At 41.6% G+C, this 18629-nt stretch overlaps 1 protein-coding gene across 6 annotated transcripts in view; it reads left to right on the top strand.

Annotated features, from left to right (window-relative positions):
* Positions 1-18629, top strand: part of MITF (melanocyte inducing transcription factor) — a 111418-nt gene that overhangs the window by 56676 nt on the left and 36113 nt on the right. For all 6 annotated transcript variants that reach the window (XM_072875839.1, XM_072875838.1, XM_072875843.1 and 3 more), the window contains one exon: positions 4192-4438. In XM_072875839.1, the coding sequence (XP_072731940.1) occupies positions 4192-4438 (247 nt within the window). The remainder of the gene's footprint in view (positions 1-4191; positions 4439-18629) is intronic.

Genomic DNA, 18629 nt, shown 5'->3' with positions numbered 1-18629 from the left:
AAACCAGTAATTAAAAAGCAAGCTGAGTTAAATAATTTTTTCTAGTTCAAAATCTCTGGAGAATTTTCTTAATGAATACATAGCTAATGCAAAATAATGTTTGTAAACCAGACAACTCATATAAATAATGCATGTGAACCAGAGAAGTTGTTTGATCAATTTATAAGAATCTGCAAACAAAACTGACCAACAAAAGACGAGTTTGTCTTTTTGACCAAGGAGACAGAGATAAAATAATCAGTACACATCTGGGAAGGCCGATTAGGCTCTAAAAGGTATGGTCTCTGTAATCTCTTGAGTTGATGGCAACAAAATCAAACTTGATTTTAATCTGATCAGTTGCGTTTTATTATGCAACAGCCATCTGCATTATAACTTATGTATGCAGTAACTAACATTTCCCAGGCATCTCTGCAAAGGATATGTAATTTAAACTGATTTAATAAAATGTTATCACTTCATGATTAATTGGATTGGCACATGACACTCATAACTAATAAGCATAGTGTAATACAGACTGAGAGTTATTAGACTGCTAATGGATAACTGGTTTAATCATATGTCAATTAAAAGGATGAGTCGGTTTCATTTATTGCAATTAAATGGTATCCATAAACCATGTTTGCAGGAAGTATCTAAATCACATCGTGTATCAGTTGTGTGTGTGGGCTCTGTTACCAACGCTACATAATCCGGGGGTGAATCAGTTCACGTATGAGAGTTTTGAATCCACGTGTCCAGGTTCTGGGTCGTACTGTGGTACATGGCACCGTGCTCGATCATGGGAGAAGATCTGCCTGTGCAGCAGCATGTAAAGGTCAAGAAGCTTTAAAAATATGAATTTTCAAAACTGATGAAGCCTTTGACATAACAAGTTTTTAATTGCTTTTTTAATTGGAAAACTGAGTTTCTGACAAACCTCCTGTTTGCTCTCTGGAGGGTACATGGTGATGAAGCCCAAACCATCTTCCATTCCACCTCAGAGCTTTGCGTGGAGCATCCTGCGGTTGAGAAGAGGAGCAGACACGGTGGGGAAGGGAAGCTGGGCCGGAGGACAGTCCGTGTTGTGCATGGGACAGGCTTAGCGGGTGACATACCAAAGTTTCAGACAGTTTTCCACGTTTGATCAGTGCCGCCCGTGGCGAGTGGAATGAGTGCTGGTGTGGTGAGACCGCCCTGCCCGCGGCAGGAGCTTTACAGCCCCCGGGGATGAATAATGGGAAATCTGCATGGCAGGAGCGTCTTGTGTTTGTCCAGTTTCCTTCACAGGGCTTGTGACAGGAGCATCTGGTCAGGCAGGCAGGTGCTGTGCAGCAGCTTTTATCCCAGATAAAAGCATTATTTGAACCCAACTGCGTCGGCGGCAGTAGCTGCTATCTGGCAGCACGTTGCTGCCAGCGCTGCCTGCGTTCAGGGCTTGTGCGCCTCTGCTGCGTAAAATTATAACGTGCACAAATAAGAGAAGGATGTGTCTGCTGAGCTCGCGGCTCTGTTGTAGCTACGCTGGTTTCTGGCTTCTCCTTTGAAATAAGGATGAACAGGACATTTGGTTATCTCCTCAAGCTTTTTCTTCCCGCTCATCTGGCCACCAAAATCTGGTGTCCTGGATGCGAGTAAGATCAGACTCTTCTTCTCCTGGCCGGTGCCTGCTCTTCTTTAGATACCTGTTTAAACAGTACATTGCCCAATCTTGCAGTACCTACCTAATTACATCTAAGCTATTTTTTCCAGTGAATAACTAGAATATTGAACAGAATTACAAAAGAAATAAAACCTGGAAGAGTTTCTGTCCTTTGGGGAAGAATTTGACAGAACAGCATTTTCTGGCGTTATTGTTTCTTTTGAAGACACAATATTTGAAGCTTTTGTTGACGATTTTCTATCAACAGTAGACCCCTGAATCGCCGGCAGAAAGCTGTAAGGGCAGTTGTTGAGTTGTTGGTGTGAGTAGGTACAGTAATCGTGTGAGCGAAGTGAATCATGTAACCCTGGCAGGGGCTATTTGAAATGTCATGGAAATCCTTTCTCCTTCCTTCTCCCTTGCATTCCCCAAAATTTTAGTATATGGGAAAGCTCTTCTGAGACAGTTTTCAGCACACTTGGCTTTGGTAGGTGGAGAAACAGTTCAAAATGAAAGAAGGTGGGAGGAACTGCTGGGTTACCAATTTTGCAGCATTATCTATTAAAAAAAATGCCAGTAGCACACACATGAGAATTCTGCCTAGTGTGATACAAAATAACCTTTTCCTCAACATGAGGAGAATGAATCCTTCCTTTAAAAGCAGCATGAGTGCCTTTTTTTGCTCTTCTATTACAGTGGTATCCAAAGTGCAATATTATTGGTGGACAGGAACAAAGTATTAGCGCTTCAGTAATACATATATAAATAAAATTCATAAATAAATATACATATATTGGGGGTGCATGCTCAAACACTTTTTCCTGGTAGCAGTGCATGATAAAAAAAATTGGGAGGCCACTGGTCTATAACTGTCCTGGTCATGGAAACAAAGCATGTCCTTGGTTTGGAAATGTGCAAGTGGTTCAGATGTGCAGCCAGGAAACACGCTGCTGGGTTTAGATATGAGAATTGCTTTGCCCTTAATTGAAAGGGTGGTGTTTTTTACAAGTATCACAGTCAATGACTTGTCTTGAGCAGCTAATTAGTGCGATTATTCCACAGCTGCATTAGTTTCACCACAAAGGTTTTCTCTTGTTTTATCAAAAGGATCAGTGTCTTTGTGAATGTTTCAACCTGACAGGTCTTAAATAGCAAGATGGTCCCCTCCCTCCCTCCCTGCCCCCAAAATGTGTGCTCTGGAAAAGCAGAGTTTGATCTCTTGGGGGAGTAAGTGTGGGTTCTCCTTTTTGGTTTCTGCTCTGAACCGTTTTCAACATCAGTCCTAAACAAAGCCAGAAGACTTCCAGCAGCGCTGGCTCCGGATGTCCAAGCACAAGTAGCTGTCGGTGCCTGCAGCCTCCGGGCGAGACCTGAAGGGATGCTGGCTCCTGGGCTCCTTTGCAAGCCGTGCGTCAGCATCCTGCGGGTAGCACCTAACCTCAGCCTCTGGCTCCAGTGCTTTTCAAGAGCAGCCTCCTCCTAGAGCGGGAGGGTTACTGCTGCCTTCCCCAGGCATGGCTCTGCATCATTATAGACTAATGAGCCCATTCCTTCCATGGGCTGACGGCAATCAGCTGCAGCAGTCAGAACCAGAAACCAAATATCCTGAATTATATGCACTATGGCTCGCTTTTATATGGAGCCATGTATTCTTACCCACTTCCAACATCCTTCCCTCCAAGGATGTGCAGCTTGGTATTTACATATCCTAATTATTCTGCCTTACGCTACAGAAATGTCTTATAAATGGATTTTAGTTCTGGGGGCTAACAAATTGATGGGTTGCTTCAGAAGGTGTCCCTGCAGTCCATGGCAAAGTCCCATGGTTTGTCCCATGCTGTCTGGTAGGAAGCTTTGCTTGCCAATGGCTTAGAAATGGCTCTTAGGTGCTGAAGCAGTGCAGTGTGCTAGCTCGGGCCAGCCTGATACGCCTAAAACGTGTGACTGAAATAAAGCTGTTATTGTGGTTTATTGTGCCTATTCTTGTATCTCACTGCGCTTGGAAGATGCTGGTAGGCCTGAAGTGGGAGTTTGGTTGGTTTTTTTGGGTCTGGTTTCTAGCGATGAAGTGTCTCCACCAGCAAATCCAACCCCAAGGTAGTATTTTGCAGAAGATAACTGAACTTTGTTGTGTTGTGCTTTCATGGGAGAGGTAGATTTATTTATCTGTTTATTTTTGAGCCAGATCATTAGACCTGGAGTATTATCTATACCTATCATAAGACTTGATACAGCCCTTTTACTTTTTAAAAAAAGGAATGTGAGTGCCTGCTGCTATCTATAAAAGCATTTGTTTTTCTCGTGGATGGTTGCTGTAAAAATTGAAATAGCAAATAGCTCTTTACAGCAGGATATTGGCGTTTGGAAATGGTTAGCTGCAGTCAAGTTAAGGCAGCCTAACGTGGCTGCTAAGTACCTGAAGTAGGTCGGCTCCGAATTCCCCCTCGCATGGTGCAGCCGTATCCTCACCCATCCCGCCCCACGTTCCGGTGTAATTCTGCAAGCTCCGACCGCTGGAGCCGCGATCCTGCTTGTGGAAGCTGAGCTGTATCTCTCTGGTCTTCCCACAGCAATTCCGAGCATCCTGGCGCTTCCAAGCCTCCCTTAAGCTCCTCCAGCATGACCTCACGAATCCTGCTACGACAGCAGCTCATGCGTGAGCAGATGCAGGAGCAGGAGCGTCGGGAGCAGCAGCAGAAGCAGCAAGCAGCCCAGTTCATGCAGCAGCGAGTACCCGTCAGCCAGACACCTGCCATCAACGTCAGCGTCCCCACCAGCCTGCCCCCTGCCACCCAGGTACCCATGGAGGTCCTCAAGGTACGCCGGTCTCTCTGCTTTTCTGTTTAGGAGCTCTCGCTCATCTAAATGCCCTTTATTTAATAGGGACATGGTTATAGGGATTTTCGACAACGAAATTTTGCAAATAAGCGGCGCTCTGGCTTGTTTTGCAGCTTATTTTGGTGTCCTGGTAGTGAAGAATGGAAAACCTTTTTTGAAAAGTTTGTGTGACTTTTGTTTTCTTTAAACTTTGAGATCTCGGGAGGGAGGTTTTGCTACAAAACTAATGTTTCTGACATTTTCCCTTTGGAAAATACTTCTCCATCTTTCTAGTACTTGGTTATTTTCAAAAAGAAGACATTAATAATAGATATTCAAATCAATATTTTGGTTTTTAAAAGAAAACAATGAAATATTTTTGTAAAATGGAGTCAAAACTCATTACAAAAGAGCTCCTCAGAAAGCCTTAATCTGAAATACGGGTGAGTTTCCAGCCTCTTGCAACGAGCCTTCGTAATCCTTTTTTGCTTAAATGACTTGTTTGCTATTAGTAGCTTTGGGTTCCTTGTCTTACTGGAAACTGTAGGAGCTTGTTAGTATCCCTCTGTCAAAGGGGATGTAGCTTGCTAATTACTTGGGGGAAAAACCTGAACGGCTATAAGAAAAGAGATAATTTCATGCACAGGGTAAGTCCAAGTAGAGTAAAGCAATGTGAAATGTGTGAGTAAAAGAATGCAAAATGTTTTGGAGAAATTTGCTGACATATTTCATGAAAATTTAAATTTTCATTAGTTTTGAAGAGTTATCTATTTGTTCTGCATTATTGCTAAATCTTTTTATTTCAGTCTGATGTTTAGTAACCCCTTTCAATCGGTAAGCGTATTCTTACCAGATAAGTTAATTGAGCCTGGTTACAATATGCTTGTAGTCTGTGCATCGCTGTTGTATGTCAATGGTACGTATTCAAAGATTTAGTTTTAAAATAGGCTTGCAGGCTCAGGATTTCAAGGCAGTCTGTGTGCAGGTTTATGGAGGAAATGTAGGATGATTTTTATTTATTGAATCTGCGTTACAGTGTTGTGTTGATAGCGCCAAAACTAATACTTAATTGGGGCCCTAGAGCCATACTCACATATGGTCTATGATCTAGGAGCAAAAAGGTGACAGTTGAATTTTTTTTTGGGGAAAAAAAAATTATATACATACACACATTTCCATTAAAAATTAAATATGATATACTTTGAGCGTATGTGCATATAGTAAGGAGTCTGAAATTGCCTGGGAAGAGCTATTTTGTCTAACGTTTTTGCATTACGCGCAATGCTTGTGTATAAAAAATTTGTTAAACTTGTTTCCAGGTTATGACACCATAGTTATAATTCAGATCCAGCAGATGTATAGGTGTTATGAAATAGGTTTTTTGTTTGTAATGCACTTAGTTAAATAAGCATACGTTAGATTTTTACATGTTTCATCCTAATATGTTATGACATGAATTCTAGGGGTTTTTTTAAACCTCTCTGAAGACTTGTAGGAAGGTGTTTATTTTCTGATGATATTTTACCATTAAGGAAGGAGTGTAATGTCTTGAAGAAGCATTAGCAGTTGTCTATATTGTTAATTTTACAATTGCCTCTTTATATGAGAGAGGAGGGGAGGCAGCCCTTTATTTCTGAGGGACGAACTACAGAAGACACTGCAGCTGAGAGGTGATGCTTGCTTATAGGGTTACTGGGAACTGGCTTGTCATAGGATTTGCATGCAGATCTGTAACCTGCTGGAGCATTGCTAGGGAACTTCACGCGAAGGACTTGAGCCTGAATCCTCGTCCTCCAGGACTGCGAAAGAAGTATCTGTCCCCTGGTCCCTCCTGATGGAGCACAGTCTCCTGGAAAGAGGGAGGGCACCTCCTCTGCGGTCATCTTTGGCCCAAATGGCAGCGTGCATGACCCTGTAGAGCGAAAAATTAAGAGAATGTATGCTTAAGTGGCTTGTGAATTAAAAGTAATAGCTGGCAACAAGTGCCTTTTGGTGATGAAATTGTGCATTGAAGGTGATGGTTGTGTACATGTGAGCTACCTGCTGGAACAAAATGATGCCTGTTTTCTCACCACCCACATTTACATAAATAACAGCCAAAATTAGCAAAACCAAGTCCTCTTGGTCTCGCTCTGCGCATGAGAGAAGAGAAGCTGCTTTGCATAGTTGTGCTGCTTGTGTTTTTGGTGGGTGAAGCAGCTTAAGATTCATCCTTTTATCCTTACTGATAAAAGTGGACCAGTTCTGTAAAAAAAAAAATAATTTAGTACAAAATACTTGGCTTGAAATCATGATCTTGCTGAAAATTTACCACTGGTGCTTCAGTGAGAGTAAGATTTCTCTGAAAGGTCCATATAATTTTTTTTTTGTGTGGTGTTTTTTTTTTTTTTAAATAGGTTATTTGTCTCAAAAGATGAGATTAACAATAAATCAGGATCTTCCTGGTGCCGATACGCTGACAGCCAGCTCTGTCTGCAGTAACGCTGTACGAGTGACATCATTTCCCTGCAGCTGCTTTTTATACTTCAGTTGTTTTTTAGCTGTAGACAAATTTTCCATATGAGCGGTACAGAAGTTTTAATTAGATAAATAGGGAACTAAGTTGGTAACTTTATTATCCAAATGGTCTGGATTTAGTGACCTTAAAGAATGAGAGAGACAAAAAGGGGGTTTTTACACTTTCAGAAATGTTAATCTGCAAGGCAGCTTTCTTTAAGAGGGATCTTTTTGAATATTACTTCACAAACAGATAAGACCAAATGTAGTAGCTGGTTTTGTTGTTGTTGTTTGTTTTGGAAATTAGCATCAAAAAAACCCCACTCCAAGCCTGTTGAATTTGTCAGTGTTTTGTGTTTTTAATTACATTGTGTGACTTGCCCTTTCTCCCATATCTCACAATGTGAGAAGGAGAATAATACTTGCATGTCTGAGGATGGTAGTTTGGAATTACTAGTTTAAAAAGAAGCGAAAGGTTTTAATGAGCTTGCATTTTGTATTTGTTTTCAAGGTGTGTAAGATGTTAATTTAGAAACAATACAGAAAGAAAGAGAAATACATATGAATCTGTGTCACATTGCATAGGAATCTCCAAATTACATAATGTGGTATGTTCGAGGCCATATGAATAAATAGAATTTCATTTTCTTGAGTAATGACTTCTTATTGCATCACTTCTCTGCCAAGTAATGTAGCTTGGCAAGGTAGGAAATGACCTGTTGGAATTTAAATTTTGTGTTGCTGTGTACAGCCTAATTAAGAGATGGACAAGGAGTAGTCTAATGCATTTGAAACAGTATCTATTTGAATCTAATAGCAAAAGGAAGATTTGTTATGGCTTTCAGTTATCCTTCTGCAGAGCTGATGTTAGCTTCACCGATGTACAGGCTGGTTTACCTTTAAGCACCTTCTCATCCATATCTTGTTGGTAGTTGAGGAAAAACGCTACAGAGAGATGTCACAAGAGTTTCTTTGCTTCTGCTGCAGTTCAACTTCTTGTTCTGCCTTGGAAATAGGAGCATATAACTCAAAATGTTGATCGTTGGAGTAGTTCCAAGCCCTAATAATGTTGGATCAGGATCCATTCCTGAGGTACAAAGTAAGTTTTTATATTTTTATTTAAAAGAGTTAACCTTTGCAAAGCGTTTGTCTTAAGATTTCTTCAGTGGGTGGTTTTATGGAGTTGCTTCTTCCATACAGGTGTATCTTGGTTCTGTATACTTAATTGGTATTACGAGAAGAATTGGTATTAAGAGAAGCTGTTCTCTTTGTTGTTGTTGATTGCAGTTACTCTCTCGTCTGGTAGGAGTCCTTATCTGTTGGAGCAGAAGCACCGCTGCAGATCTCAACTTTAGTATTCTAGAGCTGATCTCTGGGAACTGGTTGCTGTATTTCTGTCAGCAGGGTTAGCCCAGGACTTGAGGAGGTCGTGCATCAGGTCCCTGCCTGCAGTCACTGAGACCTGATGATAGGTTAGTCCTTTTGCTCCTCAGTCATCCATGTGCAAAACACTACTGCTATTAATCCCATACCTTGTGGAGTTAAATTTGTTAAAGGTGGTGAAATCCTTGGCTATTAGAAACTGAGAGAATATACTCTTGGTTTGTAGTGAAGCTGGTCTGTTAATCAGCTTCCCCATAGCTGTCTCGGACTTCATCTGTTACCGTCTTCCTGCTTGATAACACGGAATTAGCTTTTCTCCTGTAGTCCTAGCAGCTGTCTGTTGACAGTTATTTAGGGAGCATCTCCTGTGGATGTGATATAGTTGTTGGGTTCTGCTTTTCGTGTCTTTCATGCCCCCCCTCGCCTGCTCCCAGCCCCCTTTCCTGCAAAGCAACTTGCAGGATTCTTGTAGAGCGAGTGATCTCCCACCTGCCAAGCTACGGGCAGCAGCAGGACAACTCCCTGCCTTTCTGACAGGCAGTGATACCCTAGCCTCGTCTGTAGGATAGTTTTCAGTCTTCTGTGTCAGTCTAGGCAGCTGATTTTAGGTGTGTTGTCTTTTTTTTTGTTCAGCAGGCAAAAATGCCTACTTGTAGAGGCATACAGAGTTTTATGTAATGTCCCTCTGGCTTCTTCACCAAAGCTGCGCTGTAGCAGTATGGGTATAGGGCTCACCACCCTTTACATGCTTTTAAGAGACATAGAAGGAAAAGGGGTTTCCTTCATCTAAAAGATCCAGGGGAAGAAAACCAAGGAATCACTCTAAAGGCTGAAATTACCAGCCATCACTCTCGCAAGCAAAGCTTGCAAGATCCTCTACTTGTTTTTTGGGTTAGTCTTTGAGAAGTTCTGCTGATGGAAGTAGTCAGACCTGAGATGTTGATTAAGGCTTGCCTTTGAAGATTGCTCTCTTCATTTTTTTATTTTTTTTTAATAAGTGCACTTGTCTCAAAGTAGTCTTATTTACAGAATTTGCACTGGTCCAAAAAGTAAACTTATTACAGCAATTCAGAGAAGTGGGCTGGGGGAGGAGTGGGGACTCACTTATTTGCTCATTGAGAGACATTACAAAAATTGAATTGTAGCTAATGCTGTGCAGCTTGTATTGTTTTGCCTGATTTCTGGATAAAGTTTACTGTTCGGAACAAGCATAACGCAGTCCCCTAAGTACTTTGGACCTGCCTGCCCAAAACATAATGTGGTATTGCAGAAACTGCAACTGGTGTGAGCAGGCTTATGTCCTCCATGGGAGGAGATGCACTGGACCATCCTCAGGACTCAAGGAAAGGAGGCTCAGGGCCAGCTTTGGCCCACAGAATTGCAAGTTGGTTCCTTTGAAAACATTACCAGTTCTTGAAAAATTGGAAATGTTACCAGTGGGCAGCTGACATCCAGCCCTCTGCATGTCTCACTAGGCAGATGGAAGGTGGAAAACAGGGTGAACACTTCTTCCCTCTCCCCCTCCATGTTATTTGTTGGCGTTCCTCAGTTGGGGCATAGATGCGACACTTGTGCTGTTGTGTTTTTAAAGTGATGCACCAGGCCATGGCACGAGGGTTGATGGAAGCCTAAACTGGATGTGTTGTGGTGAAATGGTGTGGTCCCTGTCCCAGTCTGTCCCTGCTGCTGCATGCTAATGCTCCTGAGGTTGCGGTTGGTTTACCTCCCCTTCCTCCTGGGTGTTCTCACACCAAATGAATAGCACGATAAGAAATCTGCTGGGCTTCTGATGTCTCTCTTCCTCCCTCTTTGCCTGCCATTGGGAATTTAAGAATGTAACTTACATCTGGCACAGGCGCTGAGATGGGAGAGCCACGTCAGATGTGGCTACGAAGCATAGCCTCGAGGGCTGGGATGGGAACCCGCAGTGGGTGTTTGCTCCACGGACTGGCGTGTTCCTGCAGTGGTACAGACGTCTTTTGGACGCCCCACAAACACTTTGTGGGTAGTGAGGTATAAGCAGGTCTCCTGACCAGCGGATGATATAACAGGTCCCTTTCAGGATGCTAACATCCCCTTTTATCCTTGTTTCTGGAGAGCGAGCAAACAGTTCCCTTGCTCCAGGGGATCTGGACAAGGCGGGTCCTGCTTTGTTGGTCTGCAGCTTGAGATCTCTCCTCTCTGTGCTCCTGCTTAGTGCCTGCTCTTGCTAATGGGGCAGTTCACCCCAAAATGTGACGTGTATATAAAAACATATGTATGGAAATATAGGCTACAAAAACACTTTTGGTATTTGTTGTTAACAGATTGTTAATAGTGTATTTGTGTACAATAATGTTTATAATATGCTGGACATTTAAAAATTTCTCTGCCACTAAAGACCCCACTTAGGATTCCCCCTGCCGCGCTGCCTAGGTTGGTGTCTTCATGATAGACGTTACTGCTCTTTCGGTGCTAGAAACACAGCTCTTTACTGTTATGTCTTGTCATTGTGGCCTTTCTTCTTTCACCTGGGGTCCGAAACAAGCCGAAACCTCTTCTTTTCAAAGCCTAGAATCGGATACTGTTTACTGGATTTCCGCTCTTGCTTTATTATTCCAACAGTTTTTGCCCATCTCATGGCAGCAGTGTGGGCTGATCACTACTGATACCAGAGCGGGTCCATTTGTCTCTCCCTTAATGCTGTCCCATTGCTGTAGTTCGTGCTCATCTTTCCCCTTACAGCAACTTTTCCCGAATCGACAGGAGTGCAGCACTGCGGCCACGCTGCTTGGAAGGGTGCGGGCGACCAGGCTGGCCTCTTGCCTTCACCCTCCTGTCATTGTTCATTCAGATTTTAAATGCACCACCACAATAAGCTCTTTGCATCAGATACCCTGTATTTCTTCGTTTTTGAAATGCCAAGCGTGCCTTCTGAGTGATGTTAATAGCTACGGACATATATCAAAAAAATACCTCCTCCTAGTCCTTTTCCAGTGTGCTTATTACAGAGAGTGACCTGTGGTGGTAGTGCAGTCCTGCCTAGCAGGGAAGGCTGTGCAGTTAGCAATAGTATTCTTGGTATAATAATTACCATAAAACTTCATTGTATAGGGGACTTAACTCATGGTTCTGAAGAACAGGAACAATGGGATGTCAAGATAAACGTGTGGTAGCATCTGCTACAGCAAATGTGTGTTTGTGGACACACTTATCTGATTAAAAGTTAATTTAATCTAACCTGACAATGGTAGATAGTAGTGTGTGCTGGTATGTTATGTAAGCATGGTGTGTGTTTGCAATTGAGAACTTAGACAAGTGATTTGCCAGATCGAGTCTTGGTGAACTACAAATAGAACATTTAAACTAAGGTTACTTACGCTCAGTGACTCTGGTATACGTAACTTAAGCCTACAGCAAATTCATCATAAAGAAAAACTTGCATTTAACTGCAGAACCACGAAAGCCTGCCTTGTCTCCTAAGCCTTTCATGTAAGTAAAAGTATCTCTCAGGCCTTAAATCTTTTGCTTGCTTAGTGGGTTGAAAGCTGTTCCAAAACAAGCACTGGTGCTAGATGTCTGTGGTTAGTAATAGAGGTAAAATGTAAACTCTTGCTTAACACCTAGGTTATTAGACACTAAAAATGCATGGAATTCAAGGGGGCAACATGCTTCAGTGTAGAAGTATTTCACTGCTAGTGCAAAACACTGCTTTCACCCTTTGTCCCAACTGTCCTTTTCCTATGGATGCAAATACACGTTTTGCCTAGCTCTTGAGAAATGCTGTTGCTGATGAAGATGTCTAGTCTTTCCATCTTGGCTCTTAAGCTGTGGTCACTGTGACATAAAATACAGCTCCCAAAGAGGAGGGACAAACTGTGCTGCTACTGAATTATTCTGCTGGAGGGGACCAGGGTATTTCCTGGGCAAATGATACTGTGAGCAGGGTGCACAGGTAACTGAATAGAGCGGGAAGGTAGCTGAGAAACTGCTCCTTATCATAGAGCTGTCGCCCTGTAAGTTCACAGTAGTTACCTGGTAGTTTGAAATAACATTTTTGACGTGGAGGGAAGACGGATATACTTGCACAAAACTATACAGGCATCTGGAGGTCTGAGGTCTGATCACCTTTTAGAAGGTTCTTGGTGGTATATACCCTAGTTGGTGGTCTTGAGGATTTGCTGTCTTTGTGGTGGCATGATAACATCCACAAAGTTAAGGAGAGCTTGCAAAGTTTGTTCTGTTACAGCTTCAAAGCACTTTTTTTTTTCTTTTTTTTTCTTTTTTTTAAAATGGTCTAGCCGTATTATCTGATGGCTGAGTTACCAGACCTTGGGAAAATGGTGGTTCACCACGTGTCAGTGGCTGTTTCGGAGCTGCAGGAGATGGGTTAATCTTCCCAAAGATTTGTAGGTGCCCATAGTTGTGGGTATTAAAAGCAGTGATGAGGCTCTGCAGCCCACCAGCTAGCAGATTTTAACAGCTTGTATTAAGTCCTTTTTAGGTCAATGTTAATTTAAAAAACACCTTATTCTGCTTTCCTGGTTGAGCCAAGGATGTATGAAGAGGGTCAGTGCTGATCGTTGCAGTTGCGTTTGTTGCTTCCAAGGCTTAATTCGGCAGAAAATAGTGCCTGGAGCCACACGCGGCACTGGAGGACGGGGAAGTTGGGTGGAGGTCTGGGGAGGCCTCTGCTGACACCTGTGATAGATGTTAAATTTTAAATGTGAAAATTTAGATCTGCTTAAAGTAATCTTTTTGGTATTATGTATACTTGCAAATATTTCAGTTCTTCAGCTAGTTTGGCAGCATTATTCTCCAAGACGCTGAACCTGTGTAGTGAATGAATTCAAAGTGACAAGCTGGAGACATTCCTGCCATTCAAGAGAGGCTTAAGGAATTTCTTACTGGCTAAATTACAAATATGTAGCATTTTGCCCAGCACTGCATGGCAATTTCAACCTGCCTGACCGTGACAAGATTAGCACTTTTCCTCCGCCTCCCCAGCAGTAATATTTTTTTTTTTTAAATTAGATTAAGAAGTACCAGGCAGAGATGCAAAAGCTTGAAAGAGTAAAAACCAGCCTTACCTTGAATGATTCTGTCTGTCATTGGATTGGTTCCTTAATTAGCCCCATGTCCTTTAACCTCTTGAGAAATAAGTAAGGGATAAATTTGGGGATAAAGACAAAGACGCCCAGAGATTTACCACACACCGCTAGGTAATTCATCAAGGAATGTTGGTCATTAGCCCTGCCTCTTTCCTTTCTGGCTCATTTAATAAAACTGGTTGATTTAAAATAATGCCTGCTGGTTCATTATCAACTATTTTAAGAGCCAAGTTATGAACTTGAAACAAAAAACCAGTATTGTATTGTCTGCAAAGGACCTGGTGAGTGTGTTTTTGTTTTCTTTTTTTTAAAGAAATTATTCAGTCTTGTCATCTGTCTCCCCAACTGGATAATTAAATATTAATTTGCATTTGGATTACCATTTGGCTTTTTGGGTGTATTTATTTCTAGTGTCTACTCCTGAGAGGCAGAGAGGAGGAAAAAAATTCCAGGATCTTGAAGAGGTACATGTCAGATTGTGTTAAGAAAGCATGGCCTGATGGAATTCAGCTGAATACGGACTTTACAATAGTAGTAGTCGTCCAGTTGAGGAAACGGGTAACTGCTTTAACCCTTTGTCTCTCAGAAATGAGTGCCAACTTCATGTCTTATTCTTTGAGCAAGCTGAACCATTTTAGTAACGCATTTCTTCAGTGCTTGTAGTGAAAATTGTCCCTGAATTGAGGACAGAACTCATCTGGTTTGTATTTGCTTAGGAAAATATTCATGTTGCATTCTTTCTTTTTCTTTATAGATAGGAATAGCATTACTCAGAAGTTAAATTAGAGGATCAGGCTAGAACTGGATCAATACACTGCTGCCTTTGCAGTTTTCTGTGAGAATATCTCTGTATGACTGCATGCAGTTTGAATTTGCTACATCAACAGTTGCTGTCCAGCAGATCTGCTTAGGTCTGTCTGTCTGACTTAAAGAATTAAGTTACTATTACTGTAAATCTTCCTTTAATAATTAATAATAAGACTCGGATTGCAATAGTTCTGAAACTGTTGTGGGTTAGAGGAAAAGCAGGCTGTGCTAGCCTTCCGCTTATGGTAGGCTTGCCAGATCTTGAATCCCTTAGAAGACTTTTTCTGAACCTCTTCTAACTCATCAGTGTCATCTGGGGCAGAAGTGGATATAGTGCTTCATTGCAAATAAGAAAAAAAATCCTCCTCTCTCATCTTCCATATATCCCCTGGGATGGTGCTTATTCTGGGGGAGCTTGTGTTTGTTACTTGCCACTGTGACCCAGCAAAACTGCATGTCTGGTTTTATATGCTTGGCAGATTGGTAAATTAAAAAAAAAAAAGTGATGACCTTTGTGGAACTATTACTCTGCCAATCTTTAGTTCTCAGCAATTCTTTTGTTACCAACTGTGAAAATAATCTTGCTACCTCCAAACACTTGCGAAGAGAGCGCTGGGGTTTTGGGGTAACGGCTCAACCCTGCAGGCTGTCACTTGAAGCACTTCCACTGAATGCCAGTTACCCATTTGTTTATTATTTTGAGACTTGTTAATAAACTTTTGTAGCTTAAATTGACTTAGAACTAGATATGTTTTTCCCAGCTTGTAATGATGTAGAGCAGAAAATCAAGTAACTTTAAAAAAAAAAAAAAAAGAGAAAAAAACAACCACCAACAAACACAACTATTTAATACCAGTGTTTTTGCAAAGTTAGAATGTCCAGGCCAAATTAATAGATTGGGTTTGCCACTTCATATTCTTACCTCTTTAACATACTGGAACAATATTTCGTTATGGACCTCTGTGACTTAGTGTCCTCGACTTGCTGAATATCAATAGTTGAAGTTCTAGCTAGTTATTTGAAAATTCTTGGGTAACTTACACAATTCAAGCAGATTTTTTTTCCTTTTGAATTGGATCATAAGTAGCACCCATTTCAACATCAATATTACAGTAATTAAACTAGTACACAGAATGCTCGGAAGCACTGAGAACTCATTCAGATACGTCATTCATTGTGCTGCACTTTCATAATCTCTCAGCAGATGGCATGACAGTTTCCAGGAGTGTGTATTTCCTGGGAAAGCTCTCAGCTGCTGGGGAAGTCGTCTTTCTAGACTATTCCTTTCTCTGATGAAGGCTAATACTCAGGTGTTAAAAACTGTTTTGACACATTATTCTAACCGTGTTGTTTGCTTGTGTTATTGTATTTTATTTTTGCCAACTAATGTCCCAGAGGTATCTTAAAGCCGTTAAATGCTGTATGTAATAGTTATTACATGTGAAAACCACTTACTGCTAGAAAGTCTGTGAAAGGCAGACTGCCTCTTTTAAATAAACCTGCTACTGGCATCCAGTAGAAGTAATAAAACTTTTCAGCAAGTAAGACCAGAGTGCTAAAAAAGCTTAAATGATAAAAATGGAGTGTGTTTTCCATTGAACATTCCTGATCCTCAAAGCTATGTAAGATACAACTGTATTGCATTAAATTATATCCCCCTTCCTGCTTTGGGCTACAAATCCTGATTTTTGTAGACAATGTGAGCTAGTGAAAGAACAAGCATTTGAAGAAGTATGTGATGCTTTTCTGGAAAAAATTAGTAAATATTACCATATTTCTAAATTAATGTGGCTTAAACAACCCAGAAGCCATTAGCTGTTTTCAGGCGACCCACCTACTTGAAGCCCTGGCTTCTGACAACAACATTTTTGTTACTGACTTGGCTGGAATCTGTGTTGTATCTCCAAATGAACACATTGACATCAGCAGGAACATGTCGTGTGTGTTTAAAGAAACCAATGTTTCAAAGAGCTGTTTTTTCTGTCTTGGAGCAATGTACTCCTTGTATCTATCTATCTGTCTGTCTATCTATGTTCCTTTTGAACATGGTGTGCAGCAGATCCGCTTACCAAAAAGCATCACAGGCCATGAGTGCTACGGGTGCTGCATGTACAGCAGTGTTGGGAGCTGTCACTGGAGCTGAGCTTGGAGTCTCGGCAGCAGTCAGGCACCTAAGCACCTTTAAAAGGTCTCAGGGTTCATTGCAAGCTGCAGAAAATCCTAAGAGTGAGTTTCAGAGTGTTTTTCCCTCCCTATCTAACACTGACGTTTCTTTTTCTTTCCTAGTTATACTGAAAAGACCTTGCCAGTAAGCTGCTATATTAAAACATGCTGGTAGCGGTATTGAACCAGAAGTTATTCTGACCTGGCATCAAAAATAATTTATGAATTTGAGAGGAAGTTTGTATGTCAAGGGAGGTGAATTAAAGCTTGTATTTCAGGCTTCCTTCCTAAAAATCACCAGGAAATTCCTGGTTGAAACCATGAAAATTCAGTTTGTAGACTTAATGGTTGGCTATGAATTAAAACTTTCTGTTCTTTTCAGAGGAAAATATAAACAAGCAACTAATGGAAATTCTATTTTTAAAAAATACTCCTGTCCTTGAAAGGAACACATTTCAAGACTGTGGTGTAGAAAACAGCCTATCTGCCTATCCCAGGATAAGTAGGTGTAGAGTTGGGATATATAGGAATATAGGAGCTATTCAATAGGTCAATTAGGGAATAAGCATTCCCAGGGTGAAGTAGGGCTGTTCTGTTGAAGCAATATGGTGCTCTGCTAGTATTTCAGGAACTGCTTTAAAGTTAATTCCTGCCTTGTTAAACAAACAGAAAATTCTGAGAAGTGAGACTTAAATATGGCAATCTGTATTATCATAACTTACTAATTGAAAAGTCTTCCTTTGAGCAGTCTAATACTATTTTATCATGCTATTTACTTGGCTATTTGAAAATTCTGCTTCCTGACTCCCACCAAAACTTCAGCAGAGTATACTCTTCTGAAATACCACGGTAGCCTGGGTCTCAAAGAAGGAATTTGTCCAGGGAAGAAGTAAACTGACCTTGAATGAGTCAGCACTTGTGTGTAGCAATCGTAAGCTTTCTATCCTCTTTGCTTTCTAAAAGGAAATGAATTCTGGACCACAGGCACCATTCATTGTGTGGTAGTTAATGGGCTCCATTCACATGAAAGTTCATATATTCCTTAAGGGTTCAGCCTTGTGTGGTTTGCTGTGTAAAAGGAAAAATAGTATTTAATCATGCTACTGTGGCTTTTCAAAAGAGTTTATCCTTTTCTAATGTACCTTGCTTTTTGAGGGAAGAAAAGTGGTGCCTTCTGCTCTAGAGTGCTGCTTATTCAATAAGTGGTGGCTCTATACGAAGTGCTGCTTCCTACGTGGGTCACTGTTCAGAATTGCCTTCTGCCTTTCCCTGCGGTGTTTGATGTAAGTAACGAGGGGACAGCTTCCAGCCAGGGCTTCTGCCTCTTCCCAGGACTTATTGTTAGAAAACCCTTCTCTCTGAACTTGCACCTTCTCCAGGAAAATGTATTAATTCCATTTATCTGCTTTGGTTAAAGGCGGTAGGCTGCGAGGACTGAGTCAGGTGTTGATGGCTCTGCATGATCTGAGCACACAGTGTCTAGACGCTCCGCTTTGGATGCGGAGTGAGGAATGTGCTGACTGCTACGGGACCCAGCGAATAATGGCAGATAACTCTTAGAGGAACACAGTTAATCCAACTTGGCATTTTCTTCTCTAGTAGCTGCAATTCCAGATAACATGCCTAAACAGCTGTTGCTACCAGCTGTGTGTAAGCAATAGGCCACCAGATGGGGTAAGGCAGAAGCAGCTTTGGCTGTTACTCAATCAATTCTTTATTGGTGCCCATTTTTATTTTTTGGGTACAGTTCCATGATACATTGACTGTGGCAGCAAAGGTGGCTGATGATGTCCTTTGCAGCCCTGCCAATACGTGCATTTGTGGAGCCACACTAAAAGTTATGTGGGACTACTGAGGCGGTTTGAGATTAAAAAAAGAGTCACCTTTCCAAAAACAGGCCTTTTTTAAAAATCAGCTTAGTGGTTTTGATTGTCTGGGTCAATGTAGCCCTGCAAAGAGTACCTGCATAACTGAGGGGTAAGAGCAGTGAGCTGATGTGGTAGGGCAAGAACAAGCAGACGGACATCGGCACTGAGACCGTCTCAGGCCAGCTCTGCCTTCAGTGTGGAGCAGTGGTGTGATTTTTTTTTGAAGTAAATTCCCAGTTGCCCCCACTTATTACATGTTAGCTTTTTTTTGCTGAGTGCTGTTGATGAGTACTAATTAGATTCTTGTCAGAGGAAATTAAATGAGAAGACTTCGTGTTATCCAGCCACTACTGGGAGTTCAGTCTGTGAGAGCAGACTAGAGCC

This window comes from Ciconia boyciana, chromosome 11, assembly GCF_034638445.1.
Source record: "Ciconia boyciana chromosome 11, ASM3463844v1, whole genome shotgun sequence".
Lineage (NCBI taxonomy): Eukaryota > Metazoa > Chordata > Aves > Ciconiiformes > Ciconiidae > Ciconia > Ciconia boyciana.
Note: the sequence above shows the minus strand (reverse complement) of the source record. Positions and strands in the feature narration are given on the sequence as shown.